At 39.6% G+C, this 20,766-nt stretch overlaps 1 protein-coding gene across 1 annotated transcript in view; it reads right to left on the reverse strand.

The window, feature by feature from the left end:
* Nucleotides 1–7,645: 7,645 nt before the first annotated feature.
* LOC306988520 (uncharacterized protein) overlaps nt 7,646–20,766 on the reverse strand; it is a 37,929-nt gene continuing 24,808 nt past the window's right edge. The window contains exons 5-7 of the mRNA XM_079593572.1: nt 15,397–16,029; nt 14,004–15,224; nt 7,646–10,666 (exon numbers count right to left, since the gene is read on the reverse strand). Of these exons, the coding sequence (XP_079449698.1) occupies nt 8,880–10,666; nt 14,004–15,224; nt 15,397–16,029 (3,641 nt within the window). The 3' untranslated portion in view covers nt 7,646–8,879. The remainder of the gene's footprint in view (nt 10,667–14,003; nt 15,225–15,396; nt 16,030–20,766) is intronic.

A 20,766-nucleotide genomic window follows, 5' to 3' on the forward strand; every position in this document is an offset into this window, starting at 1 on the left:
CCATGTCTTGACTTCATGCACACCGAGTTTCGTGGTGATTGGTTGAATTTTCTAGGAGGAGTATTTTAAATTCCATTGCATGTGTTTTTTAAACTACGCCAAATAGCCGACTTCCTGTTGGGCTGGGGTAAAAAGTCAGAGCACGAAGGATATATGAACCGATGAGATCTATAAGTGTACCGAGTTTCATATTATTACACGCAAGCGTGTTTGATTTATGGACCAAGTTTTCGGACCGCGTTCCAGGGGGCGCTGTCGAGCCCCCCTGCCACGCCCGGGTCCCAGCTTCAGTCCGGCTCTAATGGCCTCGGGTTCTGACATTTGTGCAAAGTTTCAAGAGTTTTTGAGCACGTTAAGGCCCCCAAAAGTGCCCAAAAGGTAGTAATATAATAATAATAAATAATAATAATAATAGTTAAGAAGAATAATCCTTTGGAAAACAATAGGGCCTTCGCCTTTTCAAGGCTTGGGCCCTAAAAATAGTAGGCTACCTCAATTCTCGGAGTTAATACAGTCAACCATCACGAGCGTCCTCGAGTCTCAGGTTCTCACTCATTCCGACGCTGAAATGCTTCTGACGCGCTGTCGTCTCTTCCTCAGCGTCAGAGGAAATCTGAATCACGCGGGAATTCAGCGCGCTATCTGGATAATATCGTACTCTTTCTCTCGGTGCCAGAGGAACTCTCGATCGCGGGGAAATCAGAGTTCTCTGCGGGTATGTCCTCCAGCGATGTCCTCCGCCGAATAAATCTTCAACTAATCACTGTTGCAGTTCATTCGCCGTTAAACGGAATTAACGAACTTTCCATTCAAATGTAAACAGACAGTATCGCACCACTTTATGTCACACAAACTCAAAATAAATAACGAAACGAAGTTAAAATACTTTTTTTAAACACTCACGGAGTGAATTTCTTGTCGAAACCACTCAATACACAATCTAAAACTTAAGAGTTTTCAACTGAGGAATACGTGTGTGACTGACCTTCTCCTCCGCAGCTTCGCCCAAATGACAATTAACTATCCAATAAGAATCCTCTTTGCAGTACGGAAGGCGGGACCATTACTATATTAGCCAATCAGATAGGAAATGCTTCACTCACCCATATTTGCATATACATTATAAAAAGGTTTTACACTATTAAGGCAAGACACCCGAGCAAGGTAAACAAAAATAGACAGTTGCTTGATTACATTAAAATTGCACACAAAAAATTTGTATTACAAGTTTTCGGAAATTTTATGTTTAAATATGTAGTACTAAGAAGAATAAACAAATTTGATTAAATTACAGACTTTCTATTGATGGTTTCCAAAAATGGGACATTTTACTATTAGGAAAACATTAGATTAAAAAAAATAATTTATCGTTTTACTACTCTACTGGCATACATATTGTCTGTGACGGGTGGTACAAGAAAGACTCCCTTGCCTGAATAAAAAGGATAATAGGCCATTATTAAGGATTTTGTGCCTGAGGTGCGAAAACATGTTTTTTTGGAGGATTAACATATCTTTAAAGCTGTAAGTTAAAAAAAAAAAAAAAAGTTTGTTCTTAATGAAAATTTGGAAAATTGCAACATGGAAATGGCACCCGTTTCGTAGAATGACTCAGTAAATGAAGCGTTATCTCACAAATTTGCATACATTTCTAAAACAAAATTCTTGTTTCATTTTTTTTGTGACATTAAAGTCAAAGGTTTTTACAGGGGGATTTTGGATTTCTCTTTTTATCACTCCATATATCAGAAAATACTGTCAAAAAAAATTAATAATTTGTAATAAAATGTTGAATAAAATCAGGTAAATTATATATGAACAAACCCCTGTGTAAAAACCTTCAGAATATTGATAGGAATAAAGTTTGGTATATGTCAGTGCTGCTGAAGTGGAGAGAAAAAGTCATTTTGAGAAAACAGCCTTTAAACATAGCCTATATGTAATTGAAATCTACAGACGCAAATAGATAAAGCGCTATAAAAGATACACTTAAAAGAGTATTTAGGATGTTTTCTTTCCACTAGTCTGGAAAAAAAAAAACTTTACTAAAAGCCCAAAATCCCAAAATTGACAGATATGCAAAAACTGTTTTTGTCTGTAGTCTCGCCTTAAAGACACAGTTACATAACAACACAAACTGTAGAATTAAAGTTAATTCTGACTTTACACAAGGACACTAAACCTCTTTTATTAATGATTTTTATTTAAAATCCAAAAGTTGTTACTGAAAGTGTTTTGTCAGCATTGCGATTCTCTTCATTTTCATAAACATATTCATGTTTAAAGGGCCCCTATCATGATATTTTAAAGTTTCCTAATGTTGTTTTGGAGTCTCCTACAACAGGTTTACATGCATCAAAGAAGAAAAAAAAACAGTTTCATTTTCTCATAATATACATTTGCACCAGTGGCGATTTCTTTAAAGTCCGCGTGAACCGGAAGTTGCAAACGACTTTTCTCAAGTGTTGTGACGCATTTCCGAGTGAAAGGGAATATTGAACAGAGGGCTTTACTACAGCGCTCCTCCTCTCATCGCTCGCCCACAGCAGAGTAACGGTTCGAGGGAGTGGCTAAGCGATTAACAACCCAAGTCGTCAAGCCTATGTCATCAGAAAAAGACTCATTCCAGACCCGGAAGTAACTTCTCAGACTTTGATTAAAGATAACTTCGGCAAACTATTTTTTTCCGTGTATTAACTTGCACGGATTAATTGTTCACCACGAGACTAGTAATATCCGCTAACAAAGTAAATAGAGTCAATTTTGATTTCATGCCGACTTTAAGACTGCAAGGGAAGCTCGGCTTCCCCTATAATGTCAACAATTAATGGTCAAATATATGTACTATTTTGTTAACATTTTATTGACTAAAAATGCTTTAGAACACGTTCATCTTGAAGACGAGTTCGTTCAGAATTAGCAGCTGGTCAGCTGACTCGATTTCCTTCTCATTCATTCCGTAGCGTCACAGTGCATTTTTCTGTTGAAGCCGAGCGTCCATTGACTTCAATGGGGCTGCTTTGAACAGTTTTTTTCAGTGCTGCGAAACTAGACGGTCATTGGATAAATGCTGCGATTATGTCCCGCCCACGGACGCTCAGCGTCTCTGGGGGGAATCATAGACTGTAAAAAAATATGGACGTAGTGTCCGTGACGTCACCCCTACGTTTACGTCACCACTTGAACTTCTCACTGAGTTGGTATTTGAATGTTAGCTTAGCTTCAAGTTCAAAACATACTGTATTCGTTTTTTTTGGAACACTCTGTGGATACTAATAAGAATGTCAAAAAGAAAGCAGCCAAACCTCAGTCAATTTGGATTTACAAAACAAACGAAGAGGAGTGATAACAGCGCACCAGCTACAACTAGCTTGCCGAAGTTACCGCCGGCGGCTAAAAGTTGCTGCTAGTGACAGCACCAGCACCGAGGATAGCGAGACTTGCACGCCAGAAACCAGGCGATAATGCAACACCTTTCAACTGGAAAACAAAGCAATGGAGTGAGTGAAGAATTCTGTTTTTATCATGATTTGCATGATGTAGGCCTAAGCGCGGTTGATTCAGAACCGTGAACAGAGCTGTTTGCCCTAACACTGACAACACTGACTGACGTTTGCGTTTTGAAGTAAACGGTTTACTAAGTAAACAATAGGTTTACTCTCCAGGGTCAGGGAGGATCGGAAAATAGGGCTCCCCCGAAAGCCACTTTGTAATTCGAACCCTGGAGAGACAGGGAGGTTGCCGCTTGGTTCTCACGCAGTGAAAAATATATCGCGGAGCAGAGAGGAGGACACTGACAACACACTGACCGTGTGTCCTGTCTCAGTGTGTTGTCAGTGTCTCTCTGCTCCGCGATGTATTTTTCACTGCTTGAGAACATGGTGTGGCGTGAGACCAGCTTACTTTTGGTTACTTTTGATATTAAACAGTCTCACCTTTCAAATTTGGTCATTTTTTAAAAGAAATGTAAACAATAAATAGCGTTTTGTGTCTCTTTAATGTGTGTGTCAGATCGCTGTGTCGCCTCAGTTAAAGCCGCTCGTGAACCGATCATCTCTTCCTTCTAGTTCATTTATAGCATCAAATAAACATGAATGAACATCAGAAGGAATGTTGTTTTAACCGCGGAAAGACGTCAGTACACTCCGCTTCTCAAGCTCAAATCCTCCATGTTAATCTACTAACTCTCCTGACTGCTTTGTCGGACAAAATGGCGGATGGCGAAGTATGATTGGTCAGATCACCTGTCAATCAATCTCCCTGCGAAGGGTCAATTGCGGCAACAATCGGTTAACGTATGGCTCATTCAGAAATAATACTAAATGAACTGAGCTGGACGATGAAATCCCTGTTTTCTCCAGAGCGGCTACATATATAAATGAACTAAATTAATAACTTTTTGTACAACAAAAATGAACCATTACTGAACTTACTTAAGCTTGGATAATGACGCTATTTTCTTCTAGATCAATAAAGCACCATATGTCGAGACCAAATACATTAACATCGGCATATTCAGTATCATGCTAAAACTATTCTGAGAGTTGTCATGATTGAAATAGTTTAAAATAATTTGTAAGATGTATTATTTTGTTAATGTTGTACATTTTCTTCAGAATCTCAATGAAGGACTTACAGCATCATGATCTGTGTGAATATGGAATTTATATTTTTATTTGTCACCAGTAAATAAATGAATATGTGAAAGGATTTCAGAATAATGTTCCGATTACAATGATCATTACAAATAATTAAATGAAAACAACATCCATAGCCTGGGTGAGCATAAGAAACTCCGGTAACACTTTACAATAAGGTTAATTTATTAAACATTAATTAATGTATTAGCCTAACTAACATGAACTAACCATGAGCAATACATTTGTTACTGTTTTGGGTAATCTTTGGTAACATTAGTTAATAAAAATACAGTTGTTCATGTTAGTTCACGGTGCATTAACTAATGTTAATATTAGTAATGTTGAAATTAACATTAACAAAGATGAACAAATATTGTATAAGTGCAGTTAATTATTAGTCAATGTTAACTAATGTAGTTAACTAATGTTACCTTATTGTAAAGTGCTACCAAAACTTCTTTCGCAAGCATTTTCACAAACATGGCCAGCTGTGTATATCTATTGTATTTAAGGATCTGAGGAAAGCTGTCATATCCTATCCACCAAATATGCTGAAGAATAAAAAAATAAAAAAAAGGAAGACAATAACATTCATCTTAAAAACAATCATCATTTGAATATCACGCCCCTAAAAGTTCATGGTTCAAAAGTCAAAAGCTATTTTCCCCCTCACTCAATAAATCCTTTAAATTTAACGGTTCAGAACAGAACAAGAATTAAAAATAAGTAGCTATAAATGAAACATTAAACTATAAAATAAAACACAAATCATGCTAGTGGCATTCATTATAAACAACATACAAACATCAAGCCAAAATTAATTCATTTAAAGCGGTGGTATAATGCTCTTTTCACAAGATGTAAGACTCTGATGTCCTCAGAGTGTGTGTGTGTTTTAGCTCTAAATACCCCACAGATATTTTTATACAGCATGTTAAAGTGTCACTTTTTGAGGGTGAGCAAAAACACACCGTTTTTGTGCGTGTCCCTTTAAATGCAAATTAGCTGCTGCTGTCACTAATCTGGGAGGAATGTCGTGTAGTTCCTACGAGTTCTTAAAAAAATATTTCTTTAAAAGCAAATATCTCCCTTTGCTCTGAACTTTGAGCGTTGTAACTTTGCAGATGTTGTTTATGATCAAACACAACATTACACACTAACTACAGTTAGAAAACACAACATTACACACTAACTACAGTTAGAAAACACAACATTACACACTAACTACAGTTAGAAAACACAACATTACACACTAACTACAGTTAGAAAACACAACATTACACACTAACTACAGTTAGAAAACACAACATTACACACTAACTACAGTTAGAAAACACAACATTACACACTAACTACAGTTAGAAAACACAACATTACACACTAACTACAGTTAGAAAAGTCAAATCATAATCAAACACCCCTTTAAAAGTGAAAATGTAGCCTACGGCACTGGGCTCATTTCTCTCATTCGGCAAGTCAAGAATCCAAATATGTTTCCATATTTGTCCCATTACGTTTGGTTGCTAAATTATTTATTATGTAAAAGGCTTTGTATTACACTCGTGTTCCAATATCCGCGTAAAACAGTATCCTTAACTAGAGCAAAAATGTGTATGGGCGCTGGGCACTATGGTTTATTTATACTCTTCTTTTTTCTTTTAAATTTAATTCTTAACGGTTAATGATCGATGAATGAGCTTCGACTGTCGGTCAGGAAAATTATCTAAATGAACAAAATGCTCTCATTACAAATCTCCACTAGATTTAGCCTACTATGCTGCACGCAACGCTAGGTCCTAAAACTTGAATAGTAGTGAGCTGAGAGCCGAGTCTCATTTATAAAACTGAGAGTAGCCTACGATCCTTACTAAAAGTGTACGTGTGCCAGAAAGCCAAAAAAACCTGCGCAGAATCCCCTTTATAACCCCAGTCACAGGAAGATTGTGAACATGCGTCTCCTCCCCGAAATAACCATATATGAGCTGACAACGCCTCCTTTTACTATGCATATCCTCATCTGCATATCATTTGCATACGCATATTCATCCACGTGTTCCCATGTTTAACGGTACAAGACATTAGGAGAATATGAGAGTCGGATGTGCCGTCACATTACATTGATAAAAATAATTTAGTAGCCGATCCTTGCCTTGTTTTTGAATAAATAAATCAAAAAGTATAAAATACATTTCAGAGAAAGTTTTTCTTTATCTTTTCCACTGGCCAAATAGTATTTTTAATTGCTTTATATTTTTAATGGAAACAAATAGACCTTGTTGTGCATCATTGATCATTACTTGAGCAAAAATATTTCCTCAGATCACGAGTTCTGCTATTATCATGTGCTGAGCTAACATTAAAACATGCCACAGGAAAAGTGTTAAAAGCATCGCATCCACTTAAATGTCTATTTATTCAAATTTTTTACTTCTCTGTAATGATTTCATGTAACTTAAGTACTTAACTCTATTAATGAGAATGGCATATAATCTAAATGTATATATAGTTTAAATCATTCTTTTATATATTTAAAAAAAATGTATTTAAATTCTTTTATTGTGAATATCACTGACTGTATTTAGGACTTAATATAATTGTATGAAAAGTGGTTTTCCTTCATCAGTCCCTCAGATCAACATCGGTGATGTTCGTACGCAGGATCAGAGTGACTTACAGATGTACTTACACATTCTCCCGGCAAGTTTGTTTTTATAAATCATAACGTATGCATGTGAAGATGCGTACGGTTCTGTGCGACGTGCGGTTATAAATGAGGCCCCTGGGGCCTGATGTATAAACGTTGTGTACGCACAAAAAAGGCATGAAAATGTATTGCAATTTTCCATGCACATATCGGGATTTATAAAAAATAAACTAGGCATAAATATGTGCGCACCATACGGACATCTTCTGCTGCATGCGTACACACTCTTTTACTGGAGTGAACGAAGTGATGTGAAGTAAGCAGAGTAATTTAAACTCTGTTTACAATTTTTTTTATATTAGGCTAATTTAAACAAATATTTGTAGTGGATGCGCTGCTTTTGAACACACTTCCTGTGGCATGCTGTGTTTTAATGTTTTGACTACACTGAAGATTGCACATGATTATTCAACTCTAATTGTGTTCAAAATAGCAGAACTCATGTTCTAAAAAAATATTTTCTCATGAGAACAATGATCAGTGATGCACACTTGACTCCATCCAAGCAGATGAGCTAGCAGCAACATAGATGGTATAATAATGACAGACACTGGCTGATCGAACGCTCCATTGGCTGGTTTGAATCGGTCCAATGACATTACAGTACTGTACAAACTCTAGTGTACGCAGGTGTGCTATGTGAGTTGTGTACAGACAGACAGACAGTAGCCTACTGATCACCCCTTTCATGGTCTTCCCAATATTATGATACCACTGTATTTGAAAGACAGAGTTTGGAGGAAACGGTAAAATACGCACGTTTTATTTTAAAAACGTTTCCATTAAAAACATATAAACATCCTAAAATATATGTTTACATTATAGGCAAAACTGCATAAATTTGATTTGCTCAAAGCAATTAAAAATACAATTTGGTCAGTGGAAAAGGTTGAGAATAACTCTTCCCTGAAAATGTTTCTCTGTAATATTTTTGATACAATCTTTATTTATTTATTCAAATAAAAAACAAGAAAACATATAGATTTTTTGGCAATGTAATGTGACGGCACATTTTTTTCCTAATGCCTTATGTTGAACATGATATCACGTTATGCACAGTAATAGTATGCGTTGTAAGCTCCATATATGTTTTTCACGGAGAGGAGACGGTGTGGAGATTCAGGTACGCACATCTTCAGCTGACTGGGTTTTATAAAGGAAATTTTGCGCAGGATCTGTTTTTTATTTTAAATCTGAAAACTGTTTTAGATTAGACTGTATGCAAAGCAAAATCTAGCTTTTGTGTGTACACACACTTTTAGGGTGAAATCTATGTAAGGTTTTATACATGAGGCCCCTGACGTAAGATCTGATCTTTTAGCCACCGCTCACGTCCATATTGATAAATGACAAGTTTTGCCCGTCATACGTTCATTTCATAAATGAGGCCCATCATGTTTTAAAATGTGCCAGTAGAAAACTAATTTTGTATGATTACTTTAGTTCAGGAATTCAAATCTGCTACTGTAGCACCCCTTCACATACTTCAAAAGACAAGTGCCGTAATATCTGGCTCATCCATAATGTTCAAAACATTACATGACAAGACACCATTTTTCTTTCAGCTCCTTTTGTAACCTTTTCACTTCATATAGTTGTTCAAGCTTTTCCTTGAACTGATCTTTTCTCTTTCTGAAATCATTCAATTGCTCTATTTTTCTGTCTTCCTCTTCATGTTTCTGTTTCATTTCATCACACTCTTTTTCTTGTCTTCTCCTGATCTCCACCTCTAGCTCTTGTTTCAGATCTTCCATCATTTTCTCCCATCTCTTCCTCTTCTCCTCTCGTCTCTCTTTATCCTCTTGTTTTCTCCTCTTCCACTCCTCTTTTCTCTCTTGCTCCAGCTGCTCATAATGGCTTTTCATTTCATTTCTCTCTTCTTTGTATTCGTTCTCTATCTGATCTTTCACTTTTCTCAGTTTCTGTTTCTCCTCCTCTATACTATGTCTTTCTTCTTCTCTTTCAGTTTCAAATCTCTTTCTCATTTTCTCCAGTTTTTCCTGTTTTTCTCTCAGTTGTTCCTCGTGTTTCTCTTTTATCTCTCTTTCCTCTTCCTCTCGTTCTCTCATCTGTAGTTCCTTCTCTTTCTCCCATTCTCTCTGCTGTCGTTTAATTTCCTCTTGAATCTTTATTGATTTTTTGTCATCTTCAGCCTCTCTTATTTTTCTCTTCCATTCTTCTCTCTCTTTCTCTTCTTGTTCCTTCCTCGTTTGTTTCTCTAAATCTCTCTTATTTATCTCCTCATCCTGTTTTCTTCTTAACTCTGCCATGATGTTTTCCTGCTCAGTTTTCATCTTTTCTTGATCTTGTTTATAATCTTCTTCTCTCTTTTTCTTCTCCTTATCACTTTCTTTTAGCTGTTTTTCATACTGTAATCTCTGCTTTTTAATCTCTCTCTTCATCTCATCTATTTTTTGATCATATTCAGCTCTTCGCTGTTCTTCCTCTTCTGATCGTTCCCGATCCTCCTCCTCCTCTCGTTTCTCCTGTTCAGATTTTTCTTTCTCCTCAAACTCTCTCCTCAGTGTTTCCTCTTTTCTTCTGAACTTGTTCTCCAGACTCACTCTCACATCATCTATCTTTTGTTTCTTTTCCTCCAGTCTCTTTGTCATTCGTTTGACTTCCAGGTCATGCTTGGCTTCTAATTCTTCAACTATATCCTGATTTTCTTTTTCAATCTCTTGTAGCATTTCTCTTCTGTTTTCAATGGAGATCGCTGCCTCCTCAAACATCTCATTAGTGAAGTATCGGCCCTCATTAGATTCCTTCACCTCTTCTATCATGTTTAACAGCGCAGTAACTTGCGTCCGATCTTGAGTTTCTCTGTTGTTAAAAGCCAGGAATCTGTCTCCACATTCTGTGATCAGTTTCTTGAGTTCCTCATTTTTAGTTTTCTCAACATATTGTTCAATTGTTTGTTTTTTCAGAGCATCTCCTTTAGTGAAGAGAACAATGCTGAACTTTGCTGCTTTTGGACCAAAGATCATCTTTATCATGTCTAAAGTGTCTCTCTCCTCTTGAGTGATTTCTCCCAAACTCAACACAATGATGAACACATGAGGCCCAGGTGCGGACAGTGAAATACACTCCATTATTTCTGCCTCCACTTGTTCTTTTGACAGTGTCATGTCAAAGAGTCCTGGAGTATCAACAACAGCTACGGATTTACCATCAACTTCAACAACTCCCAGTGTGGTCACCAAAGCTTTACTGTCTTTACTGCAAAACTCATTGTTTCCGAGGATAGTGTTTCCTGTGGCACTCTTTCCATTTCCTGTCCTCCCAAACAGCACGATTCTCAAACATCCTGGATCTTCTTCATCTGAAAATGACAATGATAGAGTTTAGAGATTAACAACAATTAATTACATTTGGGACCCTGAGCAACATGTTAAACTCTAACCTAAAATTGAAACAATTTGCAACAGTTTATCTCAGTGGTCCTCAATGTTTTTTGGGTCATCACCCCAATCCGTTATCCAGGTCCCTTACCACCACCAGTAGATAAAATGTACTGTCTTCCCTGAATATTAATGTTGATTATTATTATTAGGGGCCAAGCACTGAGTAGGCACCTATTGTATACATTATTTTTCTTCCTCTTCTACCAATGACTCTATGGCAACCCATAGAACTGTATAGTAAAGATTTATGAAATTAGGTACACAATCACATACAGAGGACAATCCAAATATTAACCACAGCAAATTGTGAGTCTCTAACTCAATCTCTCTAGTGCCACCAACTATCCAAAGTTTCAATCATTTATGCTAATAACTTTTGAACCATGAGGGCTAGAAATAAAATTCCTTATGGCGATTCAAGATAATGAAAGAGTATTCGATTATTCAAATAGAATTTCTGGAAATCCGTTTCAGTCTGACCGCTCTGATGGGATTTTGCATGGTTTTTGTGAATTTCTCATGCCACGTAAAATGTAAACGTCAGACGTTGTTATAGGAAATATGCTGAAAGTTGCTACCAAAACCAGGCTGCGTTTTTCCAAAGTGCCGGATGAGCAGAAAATGACAATATAATGGAGACATGTTTGTAAACTGATGGAGACGACAGTCACACATACCAGCCTCCTAGGGTTCTGCTGCTGCCTCAGAAGACGTATTAAACCAACAAGGGTGCTACACATTGTAATGTTGTAAAATGTAATAAGACCACATCTCGATTGCAAACCCCTCCGTGTTTTCTCCATCCAGAAAACGAAAGACATGCATGGACACACATATCGGATCTGAACAGTTGCGAATGTCAATAATTTGAGATTCAGATTCCAATTGGATATACAAATAATCAGATTTGGAGTGACAGTGTGAATGTAGCCATAGTGTCAACGAAGATCCAGGCCACATCTGTGGGTGGCATACCAAGTTGAACATTACAGCCATTTTGGGCAGTTTGAATTTTGTTGTAAAATGCTGTATTTTATAAATGCATTAGCGTATCATTACGAAATTTGGAATGGGTCATTTCAATTAAATGGTCTTGATAGATTTTTTAAATCATCCCAAGAACAGTGATATCATCCATCTTCTTCAGCTTATCCGGGGCTGGGCCCGCAAGGGCAGCAGTCTAAGCAGAGACGCCCAGACTTTCCTCTCCCTAGACACATCCTCCAGCTCTTCCGTTCCCAGGCCAGCCGGAAGATATAATCCCCCCAGCGTGTCCTAGGTCTTCCCCGGGGTCTCCTCCTGGTGGGACGTGCCCGGAACACCTCCCCAGGAAGGCATCCGGAACAGATGCCCGAGCCACCTCAGCTGACCCCTCTCGATGTGGAGGAGCAGCGGCTCTACTCTGAGCTCCTCCCGAGTGACCGAGCTCCTCACCCTATCTCTAAGGGATCGCCCAGCCACCCTGCGGAGAAAGCTCATCAATTGTGTGGTCTCCAAACCTGATACCCTCCGGCCCCGTGCTGCGCCTAAAAATTCTGTCCAAATTCTGTTCCTCCTGAATCCGAGGTTCTACTATCGGCCAAATTCTCCTCTCCAGTACCCTAGCATAGACTTTCCCAAGGGAGGCTGAGAAGTGTGATCCCCCTGTAGTTGGAATACACCCTCCGGTCCCCCTTCTTAAAAAGAGGGACCACCACCCCGGTCTGCCATCCCAGAGGTACTGTCCCCGACCGCCACGCGATGCTGCAGATTCGTGTCAGACAAGACAGCCCCACAACATCCAGAGACATCCACAACATCCAGGTACTCAGGGCGGATCTCATCCACCCCCGGTGCCTTGCCACAGAGGAGTTTCTTGACAACCTCGTGACTTCAGCTTGGGTGATGGACGAGTCCACCTCTGAGCCCTCAGCCTCAACTTCCTCAATGGAAGACGTGTCGGTGGGATTGAGGAGATCCTCAAAGTATTCCTACCACCGTCCGACGACATCCTCAGTTGAGGTCAACAGCTGCCCACCTCCACTGTAGACAGTATTGATAGGGCACTGCTTCCCTCCGCCTTCTCCATGGCCTCACCGAACTCCTCCCAGGCGCGATTTTTTTGCCTCCACAACCACCCGGGCTGCAGTTCGCTTGGCCTGCCGGTACCCGTCAGCTGCCTCAGGAGTCCCACAAGCCAGCCAGGCCCGATAGGACTCCTTCTTCAGCCTGACGCCATCCCTTACTTCCGGTGTCTACCACCGGGTTCGGGGATTGCCGCCTCGTCAGGCACCGGAGACCTTACGGCCACAGCTCCGAGCGGCCGCTTCGACAATGGAGGTGGAGAACATGGTCCACTTGGACTCAATATCTCCAACCTCCCTCGGGATCCGGTCGAAGCTCCGCCGGAGGTGGGAATTGAAGATCTCTCTGACAGGAGACTCGGCCAAACGTTCCCAGCAGACCCTTACAGTACGCTTGGGTCTGCCGAGTCTGTTCAGCTTCCTCTTCCGCCATCGGATCCAACTCACCACCAGGTGGTGATCAGTTGACAGCTCCGCCCCTCTCTTCACCCGAGTGTCCAAGACATACGGCCGGAGGTCAGATAAAAAGACCACAAAGTCGATCATCGACCTACGGCCTAGGGTGTCCTGGTGCCACATGCACTGATGGACACCCTTATGCTTGAACATGGTGTTCGATATGGACAAACCGTAACTGGCACAGAAGTCCAACAACTGAACACCGCTCGGGTTCAGATCAGGGGGGCCGTTCCTCCCAATCACTCCCCTCCAGGTGTCACTGTCGCTGCCCACATGGGCGTTGAAGTCCCCCAGTAGAACGACGGAGTCCCCAGTCGGAGCACTTTCCAGCACCCCTCCCAGAGACTCTGTCCCCGACCCGAAGGCACAGGGAAGCGACCCTCTTGTTCACCGGGGTGAACTCCAAAACATGGCTGGCTTCTCTGGCTAACTTGGAGAAGTGGCTCCCCAGAGTCTCCTATTGACCTGCCGCCACTGCTCCCAAACTTACTTTATTTTTTTTAGATGATGGTGGCTACACTGTAAAATAATCTGACATAGACTTCTAATTGCTCTTTGTTGTGACTGATGAATGATTCTTGATGTGCCAACAGTGAAATATTTACTCAACAATATAGCAAACATATAAACTGTTGAGAAGCAAATCATAGTGATTAGCAGAGTATTGTTTAAACCCAAATATTTATATTTTGGCATAATAATTTCAAAACTGCTGGTTATCATTTTGACTTACTATTTGTGTCCTGACCCTCTGGAGTTCCCATATAAAGTTGATTCAATCTATTTGTTTTGTTCTCCTCTTCATCTTTTCTTTCCTCTTGTTTCTGTCTCTCCCATTCCTCTCGTTCTCTCTTCATCTCCTCTCGCATCTCTCTTTCTTGATCTTCTATGTATTGCCTTTCTTCCTCCATCATCATCTTCATTCTCTTTTTCTCTTCTTCATATTTGGACTGAAGAACTTCTCTCTCTGCATGTCTTCTGTCTATCTCTTGTTTAAGTTTCTCATAATATTCATCCCATGTTTCCTGATCTATCTTTCTCCTTCTCACATTCTCTTCTTGTTTTTGTCTCTCCCATTCCTGTCGTTCTCTTTTCATCTCGGTTTTATATCGTTCTTCTCTCTGACTATATTCATCCCACATTGACTGTTCTTTCTTTCTCCTTCTCTCATCCTCTTCTTCTCTCATTTGTTTTTCATGTTGTTTCTGTTTCTCCCAGTCCTCTCGTTCTGTCTTAATCTTCTCTTGCATTTCTCTTTCTCGTTCCTCTCTTTCTTTAATGGATCTTTTATATTGTTCTTCTCTCTCTCTAAATTCCTCTTCTCTTTTCTTTGTTTCCATCTCTCTGAACATCTTACATGAGTAGTAACTGTCTCCATTTACTTTCACCATGTTGTCTATTTTCTCCAGTAGTTTAGACACTTGTGTTCGGTCTCCAGTCTGATTATTATTAAACACATGATATCTGTTTCCACACGCTTCAATCAGCTTCATCAAAGGAGATCCAGGTTTTCCCAGAAACTCTTCAATGGTAATGTTATTCAAACGATCTCCTCCGGTGAAGAGCACCATGGTGTACATTAAAGAGTTTTCACCAAACGTCTGTTGGATGATCTTCACTGATGTTGCTTCTTCTTGAGTGAATCGTTGTGCTAGACTGAGCACAATGATGAACACATGTGGTCCAGGCAGGATCATGGGGATGCAGTTGCTGATTTCTCTCTGGATTTCCTCATTAGTAAGTTCAGTGTCAAACACTCCTGGAGTGTCGATCACAGTAACATGTCTGACGTTGATTTTACACGTTACTTTCTCACACTCTTTAGTAACTGATTCATGAGCAGTTACTGCTCTAAACTCGTCTCTTCCTAAGATGGTGTTTCCAGTTGCACTTTTCCCAACTCCAGTTTTTCCCAGCAGCACAATCCTCACTTCATCCTCACTTTCTCTTGAATCTAAAGATAGATCACATAAAAACAATATATTGAATTTCAAGGGAAGATTGCCAAGAAAATGTGCTAATTATATTATTTTTTCTGAACTCTGCATATGTTTTTTTTCTCACAAATCTGTGTAGACTTTTGCAATCATAAAAAGTGAAAATTAAGCAGATTTTCTGATCATTACCTTTTAACTGAAACCATGTCTGTAATGAATGGATTCTCTTCTTCATTTCTTCGAATTTCTGCAGTTTTTCCATCTGTGCATCCATCAATGTCTCTGAGGAGAAACAATCACCATTATTTGCCTCAACCGTCTGCTCTAGTTTCTCCATTAACACGGACACTTGTGTGTCGGGGCCAATGACATGATGTCGTCCTCCAAAACTCTCAATGACAGACTGTGTTTCTTCATTAAGCTCTGCTGTCCTGTCCTCTGAATCCTGGTATACGAAGATCATGGTGTGTTTGTTGATTCTTGAGCTGAATATCTTCTGGATTGTGTCCATTTCTGCTCTGTCTTCATTATTAAGTGGACCATCAGGAATGACGAGGATGAAAACATGAACTCCAGGATCACAGAGAGACACACAGCGGAGAGTCTGACGCATCACTTCCTCCTCTGAGATCTGAGTGTTGATCAGCGCTGGAAGCTCCACCAGAGACACCAGACGTCCATGAAGCTCCACGTCTCTCCTCACACACTCTGAGCTGAGCTCAGGTCTTCTGTCTGCCGGGTTCAGGATCAGGTTTGATATGAAGGATTTTAATCTTCTGTCACTCCCACACAGAGCCAGATTCAGCTTCACACCCTCTGGAACTGTCAAAGGAATAAACTAGGTTAACAATGTGGTTTCAGCTTTAAAGTTAGATTAATTCTGCATTTGCATCATGTCGTAATTACCGTAATCATAACTGTAATGTAATTGACAGAAACAGAAATTTTGACATGGGGTGCCCAAACTTTTGCATGCTACTGTAAATATTGGCACAGTAACCATTTCTGTTGATATGATTTAGTTATGCAGCACATTGAATTTTGAATCTCAGTCCAATGCAATGGTCCAAGTTGTGGTAGATACAGCAGCACGCCATTTATTGTATCAATGAGTAACAAAGTGAGTAAAAACAAAAGGCTTGGTGAACTACTTGGAGAAGAACAACCCCCATACGAAATATTGGACAATGCAAAGCAGTTGGACAATGAGACCGAACATGCAGCTTCACTCTTTCCCTGCCATTGACAGACAGTTTTGTCATTAATGACACAACACTTCCCCACCAAAAATGGAATGATCCAGCTATCCATGTTCTCACTGTAGAGGGCGCTATTACAATATTATATTCTGAATCAGAATGTAACCTCTGGTTCAAAACACAGGCAAGGAGGAGCAGAAACAAGTGACAGAAGCAAATATCTGGGGCCTGATGTATAAACGTTGCATACGCACAAAATGGGCATAGAAATTAGTGCACCCAATTTATAAAAAAGTCAACTAGGCGTAAATATGTGCGCACCATACGGACACTCCAGACCATGCGTACGCACTCTTTTACTGGAGTAAGCAAAGTAATTAAATAAACAGAACAATTCTTGTGATATACGTGATATACACATTTACATTTAATTTGCCACTCTCATTAATGGAGTTAAACATTGAATTTCATTAAAATTGTCCAGACGTTACAATTTTCTTTAGGAATTTAAACAGAAATATTTGTGGGGGATGCGCTGCTTTTGAACACACTTCCTGTGGCATGCTATGTTTTAATGTTTTGACTACAGTGAAGATTGCTTGGTGCATTATAATTCCATTCTAAATTGTGTTCAAAATAGCAGAACTATTGAGAAATATTTTTTCTCACCTGCCCCGCGTATGATGAGCTGTTGGGTGTTATGGGGCTATGGCATACCAAGCCGACCTGCTGAAGGATTTGGATCAGGGGCAGGGTCTCTCCCCTGACGCAGTGGGCGAGCTGTGCCGCTCCTGTCTGCCTCACTGTGACTGTCTGCTGCTGCTGTGAGTTTGTTTGCTTCGACGCTGTAAGCTCCATCTAAGCCTCGTATTAGCTTCGTATTTCTTTCTGCTTTGAACCATCATTTACTATCATTTCTAGTTGTTTATGCTACTAAATACAGCTTACCCAACATCTCAGATTAACCTGACATTGCTAGCTTCCGTTATAGTTAGCACAACACGCTAGTAACTCGCTAGCCTGTTAACGCACCACCCGTGCGCTCAGTTATTTATTTTTCACTTGCGCGCCCGCGCCTTTGAGTTCATAAAAGCCCAGGTGAGTAAGAATCAGTCAACAAACACGGTGAGTAATGTCTTCTCCTGTTATTGTCACCTGCACTTCATGTCACATGTTTACCATAGCCTTCTCTGTCGGTAATATAGGATTTATATGTGATAAATGCAAGGAGACAGTCAGGCTGACGGAGAAGATTTCAGAACTAGAGACACGCATCCAAACTTTAATCGAGAATAGTAAGAAGAGTGCTAGAGCTTTAGATACTATTTTGGATGCGCCTAGCCTAGTGAACTCTTTACATGAGTCGGTTCCGGCTGAAGTAGAGCCCGTGCAGCAGGGCAGATGGGTGACAGTGAGAGATCGCTCTAGTCGCGGATCAAAAAAACACTTTTCCGTTCCGATAACAAATCGATTTGCCCCGCTCAGTGAAACACCCACTGAGAATTATTCTGATTGTGCCCTAGTTATTGGTGATTCGATCACACAGAACGTGAAAATAGAGACACCAGCCACCATAGTCACATGTTTGCCGGGAGCCAGAGCGCCTGACATCAAAGCAAATTGAAAAGTGCTGGCTAATGCTAAACGTAAATTCTCTAAGATTATTATTCACGTCGGCACTAATGATGTTCGACTCCGCCAGTCGGAGATCACCAAAATTAATGTTAAAGAGGTGTGTGAACTTGCAAGTACGATGTCAAGCACTGTAATTTGCTCTGGCCCCCTTCCTGTTCGCCGGAGTGATGAGATAGTTAGTAGATTGTGTTCACTCAATGGCTGGCTGTCTGGGTGGTGTCCACGAAATAATATAGAATTCATAGACAATTGGAAAAGTTTTTGGGGCAAACCTGACCTGTTGACCAGAGATGGTATTCATCCCTCCTGGGATGGTGCTGCTCTTCTCTCTAGTAATTTGGCTCATAGTCTTAGAGATAAAACATGACAATCTGGGCCTCAGGTCAGGAAGCAGACAGACTGGCTTAACCGACCGTCTGCTAGCGGCCTCACGTCACCAAGGTCAGATAAATCCCATCACATAGAGCCTCTTTCACCTAGATATCATCATATAGAGCCTCTTTCACCTAGATATCATCACATAGAGCCTCTTTCACCTAGATATCATCACATAGAGCCTCTTTCACCTAGATATCATCACATAGAGCCTCTTTCACCTAGATATCATCATATAGAGACTCTTTCACCTAGATATCATCATATAGAGACTCTTTCACCTAGATATCATCATATATCATCACATAGAGCCTCTTTCACCAAGATATCATCATATAGAGCCTCTTTCACCAAGATATCATCACATAGAGCCTCTTTCACCAAGATATCATCATATAGAGACTGTGTCTGTTCCCCGAATTAGGAAACAAAAAAAATTCCAAACCCATCTAAGGTTAAAAATGTAATTGATGTTCAACAAATAAAAAACAGATATAATACGGATGAGCAAATGATAAAGCTTGGGTTGCTGAATATTCAATCTCTTACTTCAAAAGCGCTAATAGTTAATGATATGATTACAGATTATAACCTAGATGTGCTGTGTTTAACAGAAACCTGGCTAAAACCAAACGATTACATTGCTTTAAATGAGTCAACCCCACAAGATTACGGTTATAAACATGAACCTCGTCTGAAACGCAGAGGAGGAGGTGTTGCTGTAATTTATAGTAATATTTTCAAAACCACTAAGAAATCTAGTTGTAAATATAATTATTTTGAAGTGTTGGTGCTTAATGTAAAAATATATAGTGTAAACGATAAATCACGTTTGAAAATTCTGCTGGCTACTGTATACAGGCCACCAGGGCACCATACAGACTTTATCAAAGAATTTGCGGACTTTCTATCAGAATTAGTATTGGCTGCAGATAAAGTACTAATTGTTGGTGATTTTAATATACACATAGATAATGAAAAAGATGCATTGGGATTGGCATTTAAAGACATTATAAACTCAGTTGGAGTTAGACAACACGTGTCAGGACCGACTCATTGTCGTAATCATACTCTAGATCTAATACTATCACATGGAATAGATGTTGATGCCGTTGAAATACTGCAGCAGAGCGATGACATCTCAGATCATTATCTAGTCTCGTGTAAATTACATTCAGCCAAGGCTGCAAAGCCGACTCCGTGTTATAAATATGTTAGACCGATCACTTCTGCCACTAAAGATTGCTTTATCAATAATCTTCCTAATCAGTTTCATCATCTCAGCATCCCGGATAGCTTAAAAGAACTTGATATTGCAACAGAAACTTTTAACTCTCTCTTTTGCAGCACTTTAGACACAGTTGCTCCGCTGCGCTTAAAGAAGATAAAAGAACATAGTCCAACGCCGTGGCACAACGAGCACACTCACACACACACACTCACACACACACACTCGGCCCTTAAGAGAGCAGCCAGAAAAATGGAGCGCAACTGGAAGAAAACAAAACTAGAGGTGTTTCGGATTTCATGGAAGGAGAGCTCGATTGCTTACAGAGAGGCTTTAAAAGCTGCTAGATCTGCTTATTTTTCAACCCTATTAGAAGAAAATAAACATAATCCTAGGTATTTATTTGAAACAGTGGCTAAACTAACGAAAAAGAAAGCTTCAAGCCCAGAAGTTTCCAAGCAGCACAGCAGTAATGACTTTATGAACTTCTTCACTTATAAGATCGATAATATCAGGGGCAAAATTATAACTATGCAACCGTCAAATACAGTATCGCATCAGGAAGTGCATTGTAGTCTCCCTGAGGAAAATTTTTATTCATTTGTTGCTATAGGAGAGGAAGAATTTTGCAAACTCGTCAAATCATCTAAATCGACAATGTGTTTGTTAGACCCTATATCGACTAAGCTGCTGAAAGAGATGCTTCCAGATGTCATAGATCCTCTTCTTAATGTCATTAATTCATCTTTGTCTCTAGGATACGTACCAAAAACCTTTAAGCTGGCTATCATTAAACCGCTTGTTAAAAAACTGCAACTTGATCCTACAAAATTAGTCAATTACAGGCCGATCTCTAATCTGCCTTTTCTGTCAAAGATATTAGAAAAAGCAGTATCCTCACAACTGTGTTCCTTTCTTGAAAGAAATGATATCTGCGAGGATTTTCAGTCCGGATTAAGACCGTACCATAGTACCGAGACAGCTCTCGTTAGAGTCACAAATGATTTGCTCTTATCATCCGATCGTGGTTGTATCTCTCTATTAGTGTTACTCAATCTTAGTGCTGCATTTGACACTATCAACCACAACATCCTTTTAAATAGACTTGAAAATTATGTTGGC

Source organism: Phoxinus phoxinus (assembly GCF_949152265.1).
Source record: "Phoxinus phoxinus genome assembly, chromosome: 20".
Taxonomy (NCBI): Eukaryota; Metazoa; Chordata; class Actinopteri; order Cypriniformes; family Leuciscidae; genus Phoxinus; species Phoxinus phoxinus.